Raw genomic sequence first — 24,699 nt, forward strand, 5'->3', positions numbered from 1 at the left:
TGAATTCCTGGGATAAATCCCACTTGTTCATGAGGTATTATCCTTTTTATATATTGTGGAATTTTATTGCTAAAAATAATTAAAGATCTTTGGCATGTATTTCATGAGGGACATTTGTGTGGTTTTCTCTCTTTTTTTTGGCTGCACCATGCTGCATGCTGGATCTTAGTTCCCTGACCAGGGATCGAACCGGTGCCCCCTGCAATGGAAGCGCGGAGTCTTAACCACTGGACTGCCAGGGAAGTCCCTGGTTTTCTTTTCTTGTAATGCCTTTTTCTGGACTTGGTATCTGGATAATGCTGGCCTTATAGAATAAGTTGAAAAATGCTCCTTCCTCTACTGTTTTCTGGAAGAATTTGTATAAAATTGGTATTTGTTCTTCCTCAAATGGTAGAATTTGGTAGAATTTACCAGTTAAGCCAACTAGCCCTGGAGATGTCTTTGTGGGAAGGTTTACAAGTACAAGTTCAATTTCTTTTAATAGATAGAGGCCTATTCAGATTATCTATTTCTTCTTGAGTTAATTTTAGGAGTTTGTGAATCCAACAACACACAGAAAACATCATACACCATGACCAAGTTGGCTTCATCTCAGGATCACAAGGATGTTTCAACATATGCAAATCAATCAGTGTGATACACCACATCCACAAAAGAAGACAAAAACCACATGATATCTCAACAGATGCAGAAAAAGCATTTGATAAAATTCAATATCCATTCATGATAAAAACTCTTACCAAAGTGGATATAGAGGGAACATATCTCAACAGAATAAAAGCTATTTATGACTAACCCACAGTCAACATAATACTCAACGGTGACAAGCTGAAAGCCTTCCTGTTAAAATCTGGAACATGATAAGGATGCCCATTCTCATCACTTCTATTTAACATAGTACTGGAAGTCCTAGCCACAGCAATCATATAAGAAAAAGAAATAAAAGGTATCCAAATTGGAAGGGAAGAGGTAAAATTCTCATTATATGCAGATGACATGATACTATATACAGAAAACCCTAAAAATTCCACACAAAAGCTACTAAAACTGATAAACAAATTCAGCAAGGTAGTAGGATACAAGATTAACATACAGAAATCGGTTGCATTTCTTTACACTAACAATGACATATCAGAAAGTGAAAGTAAAGAACAATCCCTTGGGGACTTCCCTGGTGGTGCAGTGGATAAGACTCCATGCTCCCAATGCAGGGGGCCCGGGTTTGATCTCTGGTCAGGGAACTAGATCCAACATGCATGCCACAACTAAGGAGTCAGCGAGCCGCAACTAAAGAGCCCATATGCTGCAACTAAGGAGCTGGCAAGCCGCAACTAAGGAGCCCACGAGCCGCAACTAAGGAGCCCGCCTGGTGCAACCAAATAAATAAATAAATATTAAAAAAAAGAAACAATCCCTTTTAAAATTACATCAAAAAAGATAAAATACTTAGAATAAACCTGACCAAGGAGGTGAAAGATTTATAGGCTGAGAACTATAAAACATTGATAAAGGAAACTGAAGATGATTTAAAAAAATGGGGACTTCCCTGGTGGTCCAGTGGTTAAGACTTCGTGCTCCCAATGCAGGGGGCACGGGTTTGATACCTGGTCGGGGAACTAAGATCCCATATGCCACACAGTGTGGCAAATAAATAAATAAATAAATAAATAAATAAATAAATGGAAAATATCCCATGCTCTTGGATTAGAAAAATTAGTATTGTTAAAATGGCCATACTTGCCAAAGCAATCTACATGTTTAATGTGATCCCTATCAAACTACCCGTGACATTTTTCACAGAACTAGAACAAATAATCCTAAAATTTATATACAACCGTAAAAGACCCAGAATTGCCACAGCAATCCCGGGGGAAAAGAACAAAGCAGGAGGCATAACCCTCCCAGACTTCAGGCAGTACTATAAAGCTAGAGTAATCAAAAGAGCATGCTATAAAAAGAAATGAAATTGAGTTATTTGTAGTGAGGTGGATGGACCTAGAGTCTGTCATACAGAGTGAAGTCAGAAAGAGAAAAACAAATACCGTATGCTAACACATATATATGGAATCCAAAAAAAAAAAAAAGTCATGAAGAACCTAGGGGCAGGACGGGAATAAAGATGCAGACCTACTAGAGAATGGACTTGAGGATATGGGGAGGGGGAAGGGTAAGCTGGGACAAAGCGAGAGAGTGGCATGGACATATATACACTACCAAATGTAAAACCGATAGCTAGTGGGAAGCAGCCACATAGCACAGGGTACTTGGTGCTTTGTGACCCCCTAGAGGGTGGGATAGGGAGGGTGGGAGGGAGGGAGATGCAAGAGGGGAGAGATATGGGGATATATGTATATGTATAGCTGATTCACTTTGTTATAAAGCAGAAACTAACACACCATTGTAAAGCAATCATACTCCAATAAAGGTGTTTAAAAAAAAAAAAGAGCATGCTATTGGCACAAAAACAGACATTTGGATCAATGAAATAGAATAGAGAGCCCAGAAATAAACCCCCACATCTATGGCCAATTAATCTTCAACAAAGGAGGCGAGAATATAGAATGGAGAAAAAGTCTCTTCAGCAAGTGGTGTTGGGAAAGCTGGACAGCTGCATGTAAATCAATGAAGTTAGAACACACCCTCACACCATACACAAACATAAACTCAAAATGGCTTAAAGACTTAAATATAAGACAAGACACCATAAAACTCCTAGAAGAGTACATAGACAAAACATTCTCTGACATAATCGTACCAATGGTCAGTCTCCCAAGGCAATAGAAATAAAAGCAAAAAGACCCAAATGGGACCTAATCAAACATAAGCTTTTGCACAGCAAAGGAAATCATAAAGAAAACAAAAAAACAACCTATGGACTGGGAGAAAATATTTGCAAACGATGTGACCAACAAGGGCTTCTAAAATATACAAACAGCTCATACAACTCAATAATAAGAAAACAAACAACCCAATCAGAAAGTGGGCAGAAGACAGAAATAGACATTTCTCCAAAGAAGACATACAGATGGCCAACAGGCACATGAAAATATGGTCAACATCGCTAATTATTAGAGAAATGCAAACCAAATCACAGTGAGGTACCACCTCACACTGGTCAGAATGGCCACCATTAAAAAGTCTACGAATAAAATGCTGGAAAGGTTGAAAAGGAAACCCTCCTATACTGTTGGTAGGAACATAAATTGGTGCAGCCACTATGGAGAACAGTACGGAGGTTCCTCAGAAAACTAAAACTAGAGTTGCCATATGATCCAGCAACCCCACTCCTGAGCATATATACAGACAAAACTGTAATTCAAAGAGACACATGTACCCTTGTATTCATAGCAGCACTATTTACAATAGCCAAGACGTGGAAAAAAGTGTCCATCGACAGATGAATGGATAAAGAAGACACGGTACTTATTTCCAATGGAATGTTACTTAGCCATAAAAAAGAATGAAATAATGCCATTTGAAATTACATGGATGGACCTAGAGATTACCATACTAAGTGAAGTAAGTCAGAAAGAGAAAGACAAATACCATATGGTATCACTTATATGTGGAATCTAAAATATGACACAAATGAACTTATCTATGAAATGGAAACAGACTCACAGACACAGAGAACAGACTTGTGGTTGCCAAGGGGGAGGGAGGCTTGGGGAAGGGTGGATTGGGAGTTTGGGATTAGCAGATGCAAACTATTATATATAGAATGGATAAACAACAAGGTCCTATTGTATAGCACAGGGAACTATATTCAGTACCCTGTAATAAACCATAATGGAAAAGAAAAAACAATTAGTAGTTTGGGTCTTTCAAGGAATTTGTCTATTTAATCTAAGTTGCTGAAGTTATTGGCATAAATTTGTTTATCATTTTCCCTTATTATCCTTCCAATGTTTATAGGATCTGCAGTGATGTCCACTCTCTCATTCCTGATATTGGTCATTTGTGTCTTCTCTGTTTTTTCCCCCCTGACCAGTGCGGCTAGAGATTCATAAATTTTACTAATTTCAAAAAACCACTTTTTGATTTTACCAGTTTTCTCTGTTGGTTTCCTATTATCTATTTCTTTAATTTCAGCTCAGATATATACTTCCTTTCTTTGAATGTCTATTAACTTTGTGAAAAAGTGTTAACCTCACTATTCACTAAATCATTCAATAAATATTCTCTGAACATCTACCATGGGCCAGGCAATGGAATCAGCAGCGGGCAAAAGTACAGTCCTTTCCTTCATGGAGCTTATAGGAGTCACTTATATATAATCTCTTATAATGGAACAGATTGTTCATTAATCAAATAACACCAACAGACATACATTTATAAGTTGGACATACATAATTTTATGAAGAAACGGTAACTAAAGACATGATAATAAATAAAGCAATGAGAAAAAGTTTTCTCCTAGTAAATTAACAAAAAGTTTTAAAATCAGGCAATTTGGGCTTCCCGGGTGGCGCAGTGGTTAAGAATCCGCCTGCCAATGCAGGAGACACACGTTCGAGCCTTGGTCCGGGAAGATCCCACATGCCGCGGAGCAACTAAGTCCGTGCCTCACAACTACTGAGCGTGTGCTCTAGAGCCTTCGAGCCACAGCTACTGAAGCCCGCGTGCCTACAGCCCCGTGCTCTGCAACCAGAGAAGCCACTGCAATGAGAAGCCCGCACACTGCAACGAAGAGTAGCCCCCGCTCGCTGCAACTAGAGAAAGCCTGCACACAACAACGAAGACCCGACGCCACCAAAAATAAATAAATAAATAAATTTATTTTAAAAAATCAGGCAATTTTATGGTATAGTATAAAAAAATGGTACAAAGTTTTTGGAAAATAATTTTGTAATATACATCAAAAGCCTTAAAAATGTTAATAGCCTTTGACTCAATAAATTTCCTTTCATGTTTTGTTCCTAAGAAAATGATCAGAAATGCAAAGATTTATATGCAAGAACATTTATCACAACACAATTTAAACAGCCAAAAAAGTGCTGAACAAACTGTGATACATACATATGATAGGATATTATGCGGACATTAAAATGCTTTTGATAAAGTTTAAATGACATGTGAAAATGTTCATGATTTAATGTTATACTCTATGATCTCAACTCTATAAAAATATATACATAAGCATTAAAAAGAAAGACCGAGAGAAAGGTAGCAAATCAGTATTAACAATGGTTATTGCTGGGTGATAAGATTACAGATCATTTCATTTTATACAATTTCATTTCTATACTATCCAGTTTTCTACAATGAGTCTATATTACTTTTGCAATTAGAAAAGGTGTTAAAAATAAATATACGCACACATAATTGTGAGGCTAGTTGCCATGGAAAATGGCAGAAATAAAATAGAAAAAAGAACGGTGTGGGAGGTGCCCAGTAATTTGGAGAAGAAAATAATCAGGGAACATTGCTAGGAACAATATTTATAGCTTCTGATGTCTATACCTGACACACAAGATATAGGCAAACAAACAAAGCCTGTTTGGGAGCTCAGCATAGGGGAGTGACCATGAGCTCCTAGGGATCACTGGAATTTGGGGAGATAGGAAGCGAATGTATGACTGTGGAGAGGGCAAGCTGTATGCACTATGGACCATAACACCTGCCTCACCATCTCTCACTCTAATCTAGTCATATGGACTTTCTTGCTGTCCCTCAACACCGCCAGGCATCACAGTTTCTGCCTCAGGGCCTTTGCACCAGTGCTGTTTCCTCTGCTTCAAAAGTTTCCTCCTTCCCTCACCTGCTTCAAGTTTTTGACCAAATGTCACTTTCTTGTTGAGACTTGTAATCCTCTGTTACCCTGCTCCAATAGAATGTACGCTCCATAAGTACAAGAGGTTCTTGGTCTGTTTTATTTACCACCGCATTCCCAGTATCTACAAATGTATCTGGCACATAGTAGGCAATCGACAGGTATTTGTTGAATAAATAAATGGTTACTGGTATTACTCTTAATGGAGTGTTTTGTGAAAGTTTAGATGTGTAAACACTGCCCACTAAGAACCAACAAGGAGTCACTAAGAACAGAAGACAGCTCGTGAACCCTCCTTGATGCTTCTGGCCAGGCTGTTTAAACACTTCCCTCCAGGAGGATCTCAGCTCAGACATTCGGCCAGTTATGAACTCAACCAATGACTCTTTCATCCAGCACACATTTCTCCATCCGGTCTATGGGGCGTGGGGATCTCTTTAGCAAATCGATGGAATGTCTGTTAGAGTCTAGATAGTTGCTTCCACATTTTCCATGCCTGGCTAGTCTACTAAATGAAATAAAATTATTCGGATATGACTCATTCTTAGTGAACAGGAAAATGTGAGAAGCTTAATTTGTCCTGTTGGTCTCAAAGTGCAAGGAAGTAGTGATCAGGTCAGTGTAAGGAATCACTTTCTAAGAGTCAGAGCTGTACAAAGTGAAATGCACTGCAGGGGGTGTAGTAAGTGTCCTGTCAGTAGGGGTATTCAAGTGGAGGCTGGATGATGACACAGTGAGGATATTGTAGGATGGGTGGTTGGGCTAGAAGTAGGTTGAACTTGAGGTCTCTTTCAACTGAGAGTCTTCTTTTTAAAGAAAACACATTTATTTTCTTTTCCATTATCATTTATCACAGGATATTGAACATAGTTCCCTGTGCGATACAGTAGGTCCTTGTTGTTTACCCATTCTATATATAATACTTTGCATCTGCTAATCCCAAACTGTCAATCCACCCTTCCCCAACCCTCCCTCCCCCTTGGCAACCATAAGTCTGTTCTCTATGTCTGTGAGTCTGTTTCCATTTCGTAGGTAAATTCATTTGTGTCATATTTTAGATTCCACATATAAGTGATACCATATGGCATTTGTCTTTCTCTTTCTGACTTACTTCACTTAGTATGATAATCTCTAGGTCCTTCCATGTAACTGCAAATGACATTATTTCATTATTTTTTATGGCTAAGTAATACTCCATTGTATAAATGTACCACATCTTCTTTATCCATTCATCTGTCAGTGGACATTTAGGTTGATTCCGTGTCTTGCCTATTGTGAATAGTGCTGCTATGAACATAGGGGTAACTTTTTTTTTTTTTTTTTTTTGTGGTATGCGGGCCTCTCACTGTTGTGGCCTCTCCCGTTGCGGAGCACAGGCTCCGGACGCGCAGGCTCAGCGGCCATGGCTCACGGGCCCAGCCGCTCCGCGGCATGTGGGATCTTCCCGGACCGGGGCACGAACCCGTGTCCCCTGCATCGACAGGCGGGCTCTCAACCACTGCGCCACCAGGGAAGCCCAGGGGTAACTTTTTAAATTATAGTTTTGTTTGGATATATGCCCAGGAGTGGGATTGCTGGGTCATTTGGCGACTCTATTTTTACCAACTGAGAGTCTTTGATTCATGCACACAGGTCTTACGAAAGCAAGTGGCATATTGCAGCCTGTAAGAAGATACTGGGGCTCAGCAGGTTAACAACAAGCTGGCCAGGAAACCCAGAGACTGATACATTCTAGTTCGTCTATTGCTGATGCAGTAAAAAATTATTTCCTATGTCTGTGTTTCATTTTTTTTTACATCTTTATTGGAGTATAATTGCTTTACAATGGTGTGTTAGTTTCTGCTTTATAACAAAGTGAATCAGTTATACATATGTTCCCATATCTCATCCCTCTTGCGTCTCCCTCCCTCCCACCCTCCCTACCCCACCCCTCCAGGCGGACTCTGTGTTTCATTTTTAATGCAAGTATTAATATTCATTTGGTACTTTGTGAAAGCACTCCTATTTGAAAAATAAGGATAGAAATGTCAACCAAGTTATCAATGGAGCCTGAAAAATAATGATCTCAAAGCCAGTAAGTAATAAACAGGAAGATGCAAAATACGACGTCAACAACTGCCCTTACTCAACATTACAGGTGTTAGATGATTAAGCATTAGACATGAAACCCACAGTCTCCTTGATACCAAAGACACAAATCCCTGTCTCCTGAAAAGACCCTGAGCATCTGAGAATGTTCTCGTGCCAGTTCAGGAGTAACGGTTTCTATGGACCTCTGAAAATCTTGTCCCCATGATATTCAGCAATTCCACTTCTAAGTATATGCCCAAGAGCTGAAAGCAGGGACTTGAACAGATACGTGTACACCCATGCTCATAGTAGCATTATTCGTAATAACCAAGAGATGGAAGCAACACAAGAGGATGAAGAAACAAAATGTGGTGTACACATACATGGAGTATTATTCAGCCTTAAAGAGGAAGGAAATTGTGACACATGCTACATCATGGATGAAACTTGAGGACATTATGCTAAGTGAAATAAGCCAATCACAGAGGGACAAATATTGTATGATCCCACTTGCATGAGGTACCTAGAGTAGCCAAATTCATAGAGACAGAAAGTAGAATGGTGGTTGCCAGGGGTGGTGGGGAAGAAAGGGGAGGGGGGAATTATTATTTAATGGGTACAGAGTTTCAGTTTAGGGAGATGAAAATGCTCTGCAGCTGGACGGTGGTGATAGTTGTACAACAGCATGAATGTACTTAATGCCACTGAACTGCACACTTAAAAATGGTTACAATGGAAAATCTTATATTATGTATAGTTTACCACAGTAAAAAAAAAAGAAGTCTTGCCAATATTTTGCAAATTGATGGTACCTGCATATTTCTACCCTTCTCCCCTCTAGAAAATATTCAGATGGATTTGTATGGGATGCTTTAGGGTAAAGAACTGAACACTACTTACATATTTTAATTATATGATTTGTTCAGGAACATAAAGCTCTATTATGTACATTTCGGCTTAATCATAAATTAATCATGCTGGTATATTACATTCACAAGTCTATATTTTTTAGACAATAATTGCACACTTACTAGTTGGATTCGCTTTCAAATATACTTTTGGTTAAAAATAGAGATTCAGGGGCTTCCCTGGTGGTGCAGTGGTTAAGAATCCACCTGCCAATGGAGGGGACACGGGTTCAAGCCCTGGTATGGGAAGATCCCACATGCCGCGGAGCAACGAAGCCCGTGCGCCACAGCTACTGAGCCTGTGCTCTAGAGCCCGTGAGCCACAACTACTGAGCCCGCGTGCCTAGAGCCCGTGCTCTGCAACAAGCAAAGCCACCGCAATGAGAAGCCCGTGCACCGCAACGAAGAGTAGCCCCCACTCACGGCAACTAAAGAAAGCCTGCGCGCAGCAGTGAAGACCCAAGGAAGCATAAAGAAATAAATAAATTTATAAAAATAAAATAGAGACTCAAATTTAAGGAACTGAGTTTCTTTTACTTCATTTTCTGCAAGTTGATGAGGAACGGGAAAAACCTGTTTTAAATCTCTCACCATCACAGCAGCAGCCAGGCTCTGACTTGGCGGGAAGCTGATGTGATACCTCATTAATTAAAAACAGGATCCCTGCCTTGATTCTGAGCTTTCACCTCCACCCTGTGTTTCTGTCCTCTTAACTGGTCGCTATTTCTCAGTTTGTGTTCCTGTTTTTGTCAGAGATCTGGAGCATTCCCAAGTGTCTTGGTTCTTACAGCTGAACTGCCTTATTCCCTACTCTCACAGCCTTCCAAGTCCTCCGGGGGGGGGGGGTGGTTCTATTCTCTTGCCAGTCCCCTCCCCAGGTCTGGCTCCCTGCCGCGCCCCCAAGCATAGCAGGAAGGGGACCCTTCTAGGGGACTCATCTCCCGGAGGCTGATTGCCCAGCACTCTTCTCTGCCCACACATTGGTGGGGGGGCCCACTTCTGGGTCTTGACTCCAACAGGGCCCAGAGACAGCTGAACTGCCAGGCTCCGTGCCTAGCCGGTGAGACCTCACAGCTGGACCAGTCCCTCCCCTGACTTTCAGCTGGAACTCCTCTCCCAGGTCCCCTGCACAGCACCATCTACTTCTAGGGTCTCCCTGTTTATACTGTCCTGGGGCTTGTCATTCTCCACATCCCGTGAGATTCGGGATAGGTGACATGTTGATGGTGAGGCTCTGGGAACAGGGGCTGGCGGTGAGGTCAGGTGACCTTCCCAGCCAGGGAAGGAGTGCTACAGAGGCAGGAAGGAGACTGGAGAGGATACATGTGTCCCTCCAGGCCTCGTCCCAGGGCGGCAGCCGCATCCCCACCTCTTCTCGTCCCGCTGGCCTCCTCCTTCCCTTAACTCCTACCATGAGTCTTGTCTGTGTCACCCTGGGAGCCTTTGGTCATATAACACCTTGCAGGTGGCTGAGCTGCTCTGTGTGGCTTGTGTTCCCAAGCAGTCTCCAGCAGAAGTCTTGAAGTTTGAATTTTTTAGGCGCTATTAAACTTACCCCAGGCACGTGGTATATTCTCAGTAGATCCCAATTTAAAGTCTTTTTGAAGCCAGTGTCATCCCTTCAAGAATTTGCTTGGCACCAGGCCACGTGCTAAACGGTTTAGATGAATTCTCTCATTGAGCCTTCAAGACAACACCATGGAGTAGGTGGTATTATCTCCCCCATTACAGCTGAGGCAACTGAGGCATAACTTGCCCAAGATCAGCCAGCAAGGGCTTCCCTGGTGGCGCAGTGGTTGAGAGTCCGCCTGCCGATGCAGGGGACGCGGGTTCGTGCCCTGGTCCGGGAAGATCCCACATGCCGCGGAGCGGCTGGGCCCGTGAGCCATGGCCTCTGAGCCTGCGCATCCGGAGCCTGTGCTCCGCCACGGGAGAGGCCACAACAGTGCAAGGCCCGCGAACCACAAAAAAAGGATCATCCAGCAAAAATGCAGATGAACTGGGATTTGAACTGCCCTCGGCGGCATGTGGCCTCCCCTTTGATGGACAGAACTGACTCATCAGCCCAGCAGCCACAACTCCCCGAACGCTACCCCAGCCCAGGCCGCTGGCTCACAGCTCAGAATATTCAGAAAGGAAGGGAGACTAGGAACAGAACAGTCCATTCACTCTTTCTCTTATTCGGTCAATAAGCAACCGTAGGCCAGTTGTAGAGATGGGTCTGCCTGGCTGATATGTTGCACATCTTTCCTCCTCCTGGCCACCTACATCTCACTCTTCTTTACCTGGTGAAGGATGGCTCTGCCTTCGACTCAGCCGAGATATCTCCTCCAGGAAGGACTTGGCCTTGTTCACTGCTATTGGCATGTGGCTTGGGGTCCAGAAATGTATGTTTTGACTTCCTGTGCCCCTTACAGTTTTATCCTAGACCCCTGCCTCTAGCTCTGGTGCTTATAAACTGTTGATATGCAGGGAGGGACTGAAAAGCAAGTTGATGTTTCAGGAGTTTTGGGGGGGACGCTTTTTAAAAACTATGCAGGCATATCCTGCTTTACATAATAGACGTAGTTAGAAAGGTTGTGGGTACATGAACTTTTTATGAATTGAAATCCTGTTTTCTCACTGACGGACGTTTCAGAGGTGACTTTATTCTAAATTGCTATTAAATGTCACTTTTTAAACGTGCTGGGCCCCAATACTTTAAAAACAAACTTTCTCAAGTGAACCTTTCTATAGGGTGATAATTACCCAAACACAATCCCTTACGTGCTCTGACATATCTTTACATTTAAAAGAACGTTTTTGGAATCCTTTTACAAAACGAACGACCACCGTCAGTTTATAAATTGTTATAGTCAGATTTGGGGAGCTCAAATTAATTCTGATGTGGATGCGTATAGTTAAAATAGAACTAAATAGCTCAGACAAACACTGAGCAGTTCTTTGCAAAATGCCCTCCACCAACTCCTCCCCCACCCAGGGGCAACCACAGTCTCTGAGCCTTTTGGCTCAGAGATTTCCCTTTACTTGTGTGGAGTCAGAGCTGCAGCCCACAAGCCACAAAGCTTCAGTGAAAGTATTTCTTAAGCCCTGTTAACACTGGTGGGCACAGGCAGGCTGAGCCAGCATGAAGTAAGATGGTCTGATCGTCAGCACGCTCTGTAGATGCTGGAGGAACACTCCGACATGTGGTCTCTGATCAAAGATACATACTGTTGTCAGATGCTGTGAAGGGTGACACTGAGATAGAGTGGGCTACGGTCTTAGGACAAGTTAAGAAAGGTCTGACAAAGGAGGAATAGGGCAGAAGGTAAAAGGCCCCCTAACCCCAGCACATAATCCTGTGCTTGGAAGATTTCCACAGCCACAGTAGCATCAAAAAATGTGTGTGTATGTGTGTAACTTACTTGTGCATGTCTTCTTATCCGGGTTAAGAGCAAATCCTTTAGGGCACCGGCAAAAGTAGGAGCTGTCGGTGTTTACACACTCATGTTCACATCCGTGGTTTTCTGAGGCACAGTAGTCCACAGCTGTAAAGACGAAAACACAGCGTTTCAGTAGAAACACAAACAGAGGTAAAGGGCATTGTAGAATGGAAACATACTTATAACAAATATAAGTAAGGATTCATATTTTTGCCCCCAGAAAAGGATGGATAAATAAATATGAATCTAAAACCTCCCTTCTGAAAAAAAAAATCAGGAGTCTGGATCAGACAATTCATATCAGAAGATACTAAAGAACTTACAGGACTTCCCTGGTGGCTCAGTGGTTAAGAATCCGCCTGCCAGAACTATTTACAATAGCCAGGACATGGAAGCAACCTAAGTGTCCATCGACAGATGAATGGATAAAGAGGATGTGGCTCATATATACAATGGAATATTACTCAGCCATAAAAAGAAACGAAATTGAGTTATTTGTAGCGAGGTGGATGGACCCAGAGTCTGTCATACAGAGTGAAGTATGTCAGAAAGAGGAAAACAAATGCCGTATGCTAACACATATATATGGAATCTAAAAAAAAAAAAAAGGTTCTGAAGAACCTAGGGGCAGGACAGGAATAAAGACGCAGGTGTAGAGAATGGACTTGAGGACACGGGGAGGGAGAAGGGGAAACTGGGATGAAGTGAGAGAGTGGCATGGACAGATATACACTACCAAATGTAAAACAGATAGCTAGTGGGAAGCAGCCTCATAGCACAGGGAGATCAGCTCAGTGCTTTGTGACCACCTAGAGGGGTGGGATAGGGAGGGTGGGCGGGAGACACAAGAGGGAGGGGATATGGGGATATATGTATACGTATAGTTGATTCACTTTGTTATACAGCAGAAACTAACACAACAATGTAAAGCAATTATACTCCAATAAAGATGTTAAAAAAAAAAAGAATCTGCCTGCCAATGCAGGGCACACGGGTCCAAACCCTGGTCCAGGAAGATCACACACGTTGTGAAGCAACTAAGCCCGTGTGCCACAAATATTGAGCCTGCACTTTAGAGCCCGCAAGCCACAACTATTGAGCCCGTGTGCCACAACTACTGAAGCCTGCACACCTAGAGCCTGTGCTCCACAACAAGAGAAGCAACCACAATGAGAATCCCACGCACCGAAACGAAGAGTAGCCCCCGCTCGCTGCAACTAGAGAAATCCCGCGTGCAGCAATGAAGACCCAACGCAGCCAAAAATTAATTAATTAATTATTTATTTATTTAAAAAATCCAATGGTGGCAAGGGAGCATGGAAACAGAGTCCGATCATTAATAGTGGGTGGCATTATGAACTGATAAAAATTCTTCTGGAAGGACATTTGACAATGTTCACTCTGGAAATGTGGCCCCAAGAAATAGTTGAAAAAAAGGAGGAAATTAACTATACAGAATAAGCTATTTATAGCAGCATTATTTACAGTGACCAAAAAATTAGGAAAATAAGATGAACATTTAATAAGGATAAATGGTTTAGTAAGTTACGAGAAAATGTGCTGGCCTACTTCTCATTAATCCTACGAATATTCACTGAGCACCTACTCTGGGCCTGGCCCTATTTTAGGTGCTAAGGATGGAACAAATAACAAAACAGACAAAAACCCCAGTCCTAGAGAAGCTTCCATTTGGATGGTGGTGGTAGATAAGAAAGAAAACAAACAAGTAAAGAACACAGTCTCTTAGAAGGTGGAGAGTGTTCTGGAGAAAAATAAAATGGCACAAAGGAGCAGAGACTGTGGCAGGGTGGGTGAGAGTGAGGGTATGATGTAATAGCAGTGGTCAGGAAGGTGGCAGTTGGGCAGAGTCTTGAATGAGGTATGGGCCCTGTGGATATCTGGGAGGGAGCGTCTCGGGCAAAGGGAACAACAGCAGGTGCAAAGGCCCAGAGGTGGGAATATGCCTGGTGAGCTGGAGAATCAGCAAAGAGGCCAGAGTGGCTGGAGCAGAGAGGGGTGAGAGGTGAGAACAAGTGCAGATCAGGAGGGACCGTAGGGCCACTGCCAGGACTTTGGCTTTTACTCTGAGTGATTAGGGAGTCTCTGGAGGGTTCTGAACAAAGGAATCAAGAATAGACCATAGCAGGCAAATGTGACAGTAGAAGACCAGCTAGGAGGCTAGTACAATAATCAGTGAGGAACTGGAGGGGCGGGGGGAGGCAAACCAGAACAATGCAGGAAGGAGGTGGGGCGGAGAGAGAGGGGTGGTCCTCTGGGTTGAGGTGTGTCCCCCTAAAAAGACACCTGTGAATGTGAACTTATTTGGAAAAAGGGTCTTTGCAAATACAATCACGGTAAGATGAGGTCATTAGTCTGGGGCCTAATCCAATATGACTGGTGTCCTTATAGGAAGAGAAGAATGCCACGTGAAGACAGATGGGAGTGATGCAGCTGTAAGCTGAGGAGTGCCGGGGACCAACACCCACCGTCAGAAGCAAGGAAGGGTTCTCCCCTACAAGGTCCAGAGGGGGCATGGTCCTGCCAGCACTTTGATGTCAGACTTCCAGCCCCCAGAGCTAGGAGGCAATACATTTCTGTTGTTTTCAGTCACCTGGTTTGTGATTCTTTGTTGTGGCAGCCCTAGAGAACTGTCAATAACACACCAGGTTGAAAGTGGGGTCAGTAAGATTCCTGTCGGATTAGAGGTGAGGTGAGGGAAAAAGGGAGGGATTAAGGCGGACTCAGGGATGGGGAAGGTGCAGGTTTTGCAGGGAACGCTCAGGAGTTCCATTTGGGGCAGTAGGTAGTTATTAACATTATAATTCTAACATAACTATAAATAGGAAGACAATTATGAGTTGGTGAAAGAAGAAGATCTGAAAGTTGTATATTTACAGTGATTATATCCAGGTAAAATATGGCTCTAAGGCAGAACCTGAAAATTAGAAATAAAAATGTTTGCTGTGTAGGCAAGGTAGTAGGATTAAGGATGATATTTTTTTTTCCTTAAAAAATGTTTCCCTCTATATAATGATTTAGGATATCTGAATAGCAAAACCCTGAAAATAATAACAAGGAAATGGAACCTGCAAATCAATACACATGCACAACTTAAAAGAGCAAAACCACGCATTGCGAAGATATTACATACTTAACACAGTAATCAAAAGATGCGAGGGGAAAAGCTAAAGATTTTTAAAGGGTAATGACATGCGTTGTTTATTCTTTAGCTCCCAGGCTTCATTAAGTTTCTGTTAAGTTATTGATTTTTTGTAACTTCACTCCCTAAAGAGTTCTAACAGCACCTCATATTTGTGATTTTAATAGGCAAGCAATTCTGGTGGGAACAGTGCATTCATACAGTCTTAGGATCTGAATATCATGGACCTTAGCCAGTTCCTGGAGTTGACTCAAAATATAAATTTTGAGCTAGCACCAGATCCTTCTAAAAGTTAATGTCTCATCTTTCAAGAACCAATGTATCAGGACTTCCTTGGTGGTCCAGTGGTTAAGAGTCCACGCTCCCAGTGCAGGTGGCCTGGGTTCGATCCCTGGCCGGGGAGCTAGATCCCACATGCCGCAACTAAGAACCCACATGCCGCAACTAAAAGATCCCACATGGGGCAACGAAGATCCCGCACATGGCAACGAAGATCCCGCATGCTGCAACTCAGACCCAGCGCAGCCAAATAAATAAATATTAAAAAAAAAAAAGAATTACTGTATCATTAAACAAATAACTGGAGACACTGAGGGCACAGATAAAGGATACCAAGCCCTGGCACGTGCCCCAGGCCACACGTCACAGGAGTGGGCCTTGCTGTAGCCCACACTAACCTGTATTAGCAGGAGACACTCCCCATCTGCAACCTCCTTGTGCTGGGCCTGAGCTGCCATCTTGCAAATCTCCCAACCCCTGATATGGATGTCTGCTGTCAGTCAGCTGCGCCCACCTCAGGCCACCCACTCGTTAGTATCCCTTCCAAACGGAAGAGCTGCTAATCTACCTGACACAAACGTTCCACGCCCCTGACAGCACCACGATGATGACTGGGCAGGTCACTGTACCTAAAAGGTTGAAACTCAGACTCTGCCTCTCTCTCGAACTTCCTCTTACACACCATGGGGTATAATCTCTGTGCCCAGCCCTCAGAGAGACACTGGCCCCATATTAGACTGGGGAGAGACTAGAAACTTTGCTTAGACCTAAAGTCTAAGCCACATACTCCAATCTCTCCTTTTTTCCCAGAATGCTCTAGAGCACAGTATCCAATATTGGATGACGTGTGAATAAAGTTGCATAGAAGCAGCTCTTTTAATTGACCTCCACTCAACCAACTTCCGATCAATCACTGCTTTTCATGCCCTCTGAAAATATGGGACCTGATGCCCAGAACACGCTAAATGCTCAAGGTTATTGGAACCCCTGTGCTTTCGAATACCTGTGCACTTCTCTTGTTGGCTGGGCTGCATGCTTACTCTTTCTTTCTTTCTTTATTTTTGGCTGCGTTGGGTCTTCATTGCTGCACGCAGGCTTTCTCTAGTTGCGGCGAGCAGGGGCTACTCTTTGTTGCGGTGCGTGGGCTTCTCATTGTGGTGGCTTCTCTTGTTGTGGAGCACAGGCTCTAGGCATGCAGGCTTCAGTAGTTGTGGCACGTGGGCTCAGTAGGTGTGGCTCGCGGGCTCTAGAGTGCAGGCTCAGTAGTTGTGGTGCACAGGCTTAGTTGCTCCGTGGCATGTGGGATCTTCCTGGACCAGGGCTTGAACCCGTGCCCCCTGCACTGGCAGGCGGATTCTTAACCACTGTGCCACCAGGGAAGCCCAAAGTCTTCAAATTCTTGCTCCAATTTTTAAAAAATCAAAATTGAAAACCATAGACAACACATTATGGGTATGATTTATGCAAGAAAGATCTTTTTAAATCATATTTTAAAAATGAACTTAAAATTAGTAATTTTTGGAAGAGTAATCAAAAGCAACTTTTTGTTGTTTTTGTTGTTGTTGCGGTACGCGGGCCCCTCACCGCTGCGGCGTCTCCCGCTGTGGAGCACAGGCTCCGGACGCGCAGGCCCAGCGGTCATGGCCCACGGGCCCAGCCGCTCTGCGGCACGTGGGATCCTCCCAGACCAGGGCACGAACTCGCGTCCCCTGCACCAGCAGGCGGACTCTCAACCACTGAGCCACCAGGGAAGCCCAAAAGCAATTTTTATTATAAGTACATTTATGTGTTTTAAAGAAAGTGTAAATGCTTAAGGTAGGTTTGGAGATGCATTTTCCATGATTCTGCTCTTTAAATGAAAATTTTCATCTATTAGCCAATCTCACAGGATAAGAAGTTTTCTCCTGGACTTTGATTCTCGTGTTGGTTTTGTTTCTAGTGTGCATGGCTCTCTGGGGAACTGAAGGGAAAAGGGGAGATTGGCAAGGCAGGATTCAAGTATTCCTGGGTCCCAAGACCCTGGCCTGTAAAACCTGAAGGTGTCAAACCCCACTTTGATTTGAGGGCCACCCACTGGCTCACTGCCAGACCTCTGGGGACAGCAGAGACGGGCATCGTGAGACACAGAAGAACCCACTTCTGGGCACGTGAACCTAAAAGCTTTCTAAGGGTGAGAGAGTTCCAGTCCGTTCAACTCTGACATCCTTCGCTGCATGTTTTGGGTTCTTTGCATAACTTCCTTGGTTGCCAAATTGTACTTATAAAAAGAGAGGCCTAGCTAGCGGGAAGCAGCCGCATAGTACAGCGAGATCAGCTCGGTGCTTTGTGACCGCCTAGAGGGGTGGGATAGGGAGGGTGGGAGGGAGGGAGATGCAAGAGGGAAGAGATATGGGAACATATGTATATGTTTAACTGATTCACTTTGTTATAAAGCAGAAACTAACACACCATTGTAAAGCAATTATACCCCAATAAAAATGTTAAAATAAAAATAAGGGAGGCCAAGTTTAAGGGGCGGATGTATGGAGGTGACTTATGTGTGTAACTCAGAGGACTGTTGTTCCAAGTCCTCTCCTACTTCAACGAAATCCTTTCTTGGTCATTTTGCCTGAAAATTCTACTCTCTACAACCAGAAAGATTAATTCCTTGGTTGTCGTCCTTCGGCCCTCCAGATCACAAAGTGCTAAAGTCTCAGGGTCGGAAGCCAGTCTCAGCCTAACATGTGAGAAATCGCTCATCTGTCTCCTATTTGGCGCAAGGTAATAAAGCCTAAGATTGACAGTCTCTGATTTACAATCTGGTCAGATTCCAAGGTCTCCCAGCAGGGATCAGTCTGCAAAGAGGATGGCCTTAGAAGAAACAGGATATTTTACGGAGGAATGTTTGGGTTTTTAAGTGTGTTGATGACAGACTAAGAAAAACCAAATTTGTCATTTAGAGAAATGGTAGAACCAGTTTACTTGCTGAGTATATATAAGACACACTCACAGAGTCAGATTCACAAAACCTCTCTTACCCAGGGCATGACTGAATTCTTACATGTAGGAGTTCAAAACTCAGAGAAAGCTTCCTACTGACTTTGATAGCAATAAGGAAGTGTTCTGGGCTAAATTCTGTCTTCCCACCTTAAAATCATTTGTTGAAGTCCCAATCCCCAGTTGGTCAGACGGTGATTGCGTTTGGAGATAAGGACCTTTAAAGGGTGATTAGGTTAAAATGAGGCCATTAGGGCGCGTCCTAATCCAATCTGACTGGTATCCTTATGAGAAGTGGAGATTTGGACGCACACAGAGGTACCAGGCATGCATGGGCACAGAACAAAGACCACGTGCAGAAGCAGCAAGCCAAGGAGAGAAACCTCAGAAGAAATCAACCCTGCCGACACCCTGACTTTGGACTTCCAGCCTCCAGAACTGGGAGAAAATAGATTTCTACTGACACTCGCTCTGCGGTATTTTCTTATGGCAGCCCTAGCAAACTAAGACAGGGAGAAACCCTTGTACTGGGGGGAGATCATGCTTCAAGCATGAGGAGTAAGCTGAAAATCTGACGTTTCAATACAAAGATTGATCCTCCCATCCCTTGTGGCCAACTTAAATATCAACCATTCCCTTCTCACTGAAGGTGACTGATATAGGAGAATATAGGAGGAAAGCTTTGAGGGCAGCAATAACAGCATGCTAAATCCCCATGTTATGTACCACCATCATTCTGGGTATGGACCTCAATATGATATTTCAAATGTACCGTATGTTTGATGCATTATTAAATGCAAGCATTCATAAGAAGACAAAAATTCATAAAGGATATAGAAATTCAGATTCAACTGTTTCTCAGTTGACCATGTATATAGCACTGTTCCAAGTGCTTCCAATATATTTTTTAAAAATTTTTTATTGGACTGCAGTTGATTTGCAATGTTGTGTTAGTTTCAGGTGTACGGCAAAGTGAATCAGTTATACATAGACATATATCCACTCTTTTTCAGATTCTTTTCCCATATAGGTCATTACAGAGTATTGAGGCTTCCCATACATTAACGCATTTCACCCTCACAACAACCCTTGGAGGTAGGTATTGTTTTCCTCAATTTACAGATGAAGCCACTGAAACAGAGAGGTCAAGAGACCTATAAAATGTGGATGACGATAGTACCTACCTCAAAGGACTGTTGCAATTATAAGTAAAAGGTTTCAAGCAGGTTCTAGGATTTAGTAACATTAAAGAACTGTAGATTATATTTTTATCACACTGCCTCCCTAATCAGATAAGGTTGAATTTGGGAGTAAAGAGATACCTTAATGCTACTCAGTTGTTCCACAACCGTTTACTGAGCAATTACTATGTGTCAGGCATTGCGCTAAATCCTGGATGGTAATGACAAGCAAATAGCATCTTAAGATGGTAAGTCGTCTTTTTCTTTCTTGAATTTTATTTTGTTTATATTTTTATACAGAAGGTTCTTATTAGTCATCCATTTTATACACATCAGTGTATACATGTCAATCCCCATCGCCCAATTCATCAACACCACCACCACCACCACCACCCCGCCGCTTTCCCCTCTTGGTGTCCATACGTTTGTTCTCTATATCTGTGTCTCAATTTCTGTCCTGCACACCGATTAAGATGGTAAGACATCTTTGAAGACAGGCAGGAAGGAGAAGCCAGGCTTTTAGCTGTGATTACCTCCAGGAAGTGAAATTGAGGAGTAATGTCTTTCAGGTTTTGATTTTATACACATCTCTACTCTGACTTTTTTTTTAATAAGCAAAAGTTGATTCTGTAATTTAAAAACCAATGAAGTGGAAAAGTTTTTTTTAAAAAAAGAAACATGAATACTTGAGATGGTGATCCCTCAGTCTCAGTCAATGATTCAAGAAAAACATTTTGCAAGTCTCCTCTGTGAAAGATGAAAAGTATAGGAATTGGTGTCTTCCCCCCATGGGTTTACAATCTGCTTGGGCAGATAAGATGCAAACAGGACCAAAGCTACCCCAAAAGGCAAGGCAGTCAGTAAACATCAGGAGAGCAAGTTCAGCAAAAAATTTACCCTCAAAGATAGAGCTAAATGGTCTTTGAAAAAATGTACAGTTTTGGATGGAAATTAACACAGCTTTAGTGGAAGCCGATGGATTACAAACACCATGACTCAACTAAAGCAAAACGAGGACTTCTGTTAGTCAGTAATCCACTCGATCACCTGAATGTTGAAACAAATCCAGTTCTAACCAGAGTTAAAAGAGCAGTTAGGGAAATGGGACTCTAGCACTTGAAGTTAAAGTTCCACTAACTCAAAAGTGTGGAAATGTTGGCTAAAAGGTCCTCAGTCTGGCTAAGAATTGAATTTTCATGTGGTCACAGTCATAATTCTGGGATGAGTCAAAGCACTCCCGTGGGGTCCATTCACCAGTAGCTGGTCATGGTGAATTTCTACCAAACTTCTTTTAAATGAAGAGGTTAGACTTGCTGTCCCTACTTTCTCACCCCCTCCCCCCTCTCCCTAGAAATCTGTCCTTTTACCCCACCCCTCTCGATCATTATCAATGGCCTCCTGGTCATTTCTGTGTCCCTAAGGTCTAGCAGAGTGCCTGGTAGAGTCTGGAAATGTCTGCTGAGATGAATCAATGACTCAACTCAATGGCTTTTTCTTTAAGTTCTGTTCCATTTGGCCTCGCTGGGGCATGACACTAATATTGACCTGGCCTAGAAATTCTCTTTCCCATCATGTTCCATGACGTCTGGTTCTCTCGCCCACCTCTCCCCAACTCCTCCATCCCCACCTTAGGCGGTTCCTTCATGGCTATTCTTCCTGCCCCACGTCTCCCTCCTGCTTCCCGCATGTGGCTGTAGCCCAAGGCTCAGGCTTCACTGTCTCCTAAGGCCACACTCCATGGCATCCAGGAGATGATGATGATAATAATATGTGTTATAATAATAACAACAGTAATAACAACAATCGTCTAATGTGTATTGGGAACTTTACTCGTTATCTTATTGAATCCCACAGACTCTACGATGTAGGTATTTTTACTCTATGTTATAGATGAGAAAACCAAGGCTCAGAAATAAAATGACACATGACTAGCAAGTAGCAGAACTGGGATTTGAGCCCAGGTCTCGCTGTATTGAAGGTCCAAAACAAACACATAAGTGAACACTGGAAATGGAAATTAAAATTCAGAAGGAAATGGACCGTGCTGCTTCCTGCCTGCACCACTGGTTCTACCCTCTCCTTGCGGTGTTAGCGCTGCCTCTGCTCCCTCTCGACGTGTCCTTGTAGGTGTCCCATCTCAGCTTCAAACCCACTGTGTCTAAAACTACTCATTATCTTTTCTAAAAATCCCATCACTTTTTCATCACTGTTGCCATCACTCTCAGAGTCATGGAAGCTCAAACCCAGGATTCAACTGTGACTTTTCCTCTCCCTCTTTATTCATCGCACCTTCTCTCATTCCTCACCCCTTCCTTCTCGTTTCATTTCTACGCTCTTCAAATCCGGCTCTTGTCACCCCTCACCAGAGGGCTACCATAGTCTCCTAACTGGTCTTTGCAGCCCTCCCTATCTTCCCCCTGGAATCCATCCTGCCCTCTACCACGAGATTAAGTTTCCTAAAATGAGGCTTTGCCTTTATCAGTCCCACTTAAAAACCCTTTAGTGTCTCTTTTTCAGAGATAAAGTCCAGACCCTTTAGCCTGGTTTTCAAAGCCCTGTATACTCTGGTTCCACCTGATGTCTTCAACTTCATCTCCTACTTCTCACCTGCAGGAATTCTCTGCTTCAACAGAGTTAGTCTCCTCTCCTGCTGAAGTCAGGTTGGCCTTAACTGGGGTGATCCTATACTTTCGCGTTCAGACTGGAGCCCCCTTGAAAGCGAAAGGGAGTGTTCTTGAGAAGTGAGCCAACAGCCGTAACCTGGTGTATCTGTGGGGAGGAAGGTGATCTCCGCGTCTTACTCTTCTGCCATCTTCCTCCCAATCTCCAACAGCCATAAACTGGGACCCTCCTGGATTAACTGGGATTATGGTTCCCCACATTCATACCGTTCTCTGCCCATCTACATACAGGCCACTCAGACCAGGGGCTAATGGAATGCTTCCAGGGTCCCTAACAGCCTCTGTTTCTCCTCTAAATTTCCTGCTCTAAGTCTGATACCTGGAGTCTCCATCTTGACAAGTCCCTTCAGACTGATGTCTTCAGGTTAGGCTGCCGGTTTAGCTTTCAATTTGGTGGCTTCTCACTGGGACCACCTCTCCTGATCTACCAGCTCTCTACCTGGCCCTCCCAGCCCCGTCTCAGTCCGCACCTCTACAGCGTCACTGCCCTCATGTCTCCCCTTGCCTTAGACATCTGTCCCATTGCTACCCTTCCTTACATGATGAGTCTGTCCCTCTTCTCTGACCTCCTGTGGCCTCTATTACCTCTATCATTTGCTTTGCACTCAGCACAGCCCCATCGAGCAGCAGCTGACATTTTGGAAGTTTATTCAGTCTCCCTAACCGAAGCAACTGGCCACAAAGGTCCAGGGCCACTTAATCATCTGACTCCCAGTCTCTAACAGCTCAGGCATTTGGTGGAAGAGGATGAGAATAAGAACATGCATCAGGCCGGGGTCACACATAGTCTCTCCCAGTTTCCCATTCTTCAGCTTGAGCCCCTGCTCTAAGGAAGGCAGACATTCTTACACACTGACAGCGGCAGCAAGAGCAACACGCATCTCTAATAAACACAGCCCACGCCAGCTCCCCGGCAACCACAGCATTTCTTCTCATGCTTGTTGCTCTTCAGTAAATGTCAAACTCCAGAAGTTTCAGCAAAGCCCTTAGAGACTCAAAGGCTGTCTACTACAGAGGACCGTTAGGCAATTATTTGACAACACCCAGAGATCTGGGCTCCCCACTGCCTTCCAGTTTCCCGAGGGCCAAGGCTCGTCTCCTGCCCCAGCCATGGCCCCTAATGCCCCTGGCCCCGCCAACTCCCCGTCACTCACACAAGCTCTGGGCCCTCCCTGTTCCTTCTCTCACCCTAATTAACCAGACCCCCTCAACCTGTATCCTATAGCTCAGCTACTGGCCTTACTTCCAACTGATTTCCTTCTGACACAACAGCACACAAAGTTTCTCCCCATTCAACAACTGGTAAGGGAAAAATATATATGTAAAACAAAATAGAGAGTATGACCTCATTTTGGTAAACATTAACAAAATGTTTAGAAGTAGATACTTACGTGGGGGAAAGGTCTGGCAGAAAATACAACAAGCTATTAATAGTGCTTTTCTCGTCTGTTTTAAGTTCCTCAATGAAAATAGATTATTTGCATAATAAAAATTAATGAAGGAAAAAAAAAAAGCGGGTGTTTCCGCATTGGCTTCTTTTTTGCCTGTGTTAATGGATGTGGTACCCTGCTACCTATCACGGTCACGACCCACAGAATAAGGGGGAAAAAACAACGCAGGCTTAGGAGACCAATTCCATTTGTGGACTTCTGATGAGGGCCGTTTGAATCTCCATCAGTGCGTAAAAACAAACAAACAAACCCATTTTATTCTCATCATCACCTGCAAAGAACAGGCCCCACCTGCACTTTTGTTTTGTTGCTTTTTCCTTTCCCGTCCTCAGCTAAGAGTCACAGTGTGCTGGAAAGCGTAAGTTCTATGTGCAAAAAAATCATCATTGACTGTTTGTGGGAAGCAAAACAGAACAGGTCCTCTGAAAACAACAGAATGTGGAACAGGACATGTAGGATCAGAGTTAGAAAATGAAGGTTCCAGGTCTGATGTCAGTCAAGTCCTTTTCCTTCCTTTCCTTGTGGATTTTCTGCCTCATAAGTATCCAGCTCAGTTTACTGAACACCTACTATTTGCCGGGCACTGTTTGTTGGTGGAAAGATAAATGAGGCTGTGCAAGTTTAAAGGGCTTTGCAGACACACTGGGAGGTGCCACATGCATATTAGGGATTCAATGGTCTGCCCTGCAGGTGCCCATGAAAACCGTTATCCATCACCGAAGAAATTAGATGCCATCCCCCCACCTCTCACCGGCCCTCGCAATGTGGAGTTGCCGCTCAATGGGAAACCGCTCA

The 24,699-nt window shown here is 43.5% G+C and overlaps 1 protein-coding gene across 4 annotated transcripts in view; it reads right to left on the minus strand.

The window, feature by feature from the left end:
• The window catches only part of MATN2 (matrilin 2), a 155,403-nt gene that overhangs the window by 45,425 nt on the left and 85,279 nt on the right, over positions 1-24,699 (minus strand). For all 4 annotated transcript variants that reach the window (XM_067711673.1, XM_067711672.1, XM_067711671.1 and 1 more), the window contains one exon: positions 12,159-12,281. In XM_067711673.1, the coding sequence (XP_067567774.1) occupies positions 12,159-12,281 (123 nt within the window). The remainder of the gene's footprint in view (positions 1-12,158; positions 12,282-24,699) is intronic.

This window comes from Pseudorca crassidens, chromosome 17 (assembly GCF_039906515.1).
Source record: "Pseudorca crassidens isolate mPseCra1 chromosome 17, mPseCra1.hap1, whole genome shotgun sequence".
Lineage (NCBI taxonomy): Eukaryota > Metazoa > Chordata > Mammalia > Artiodactyla > Delphinidae > Pseudorca > Pseudorca crassidens.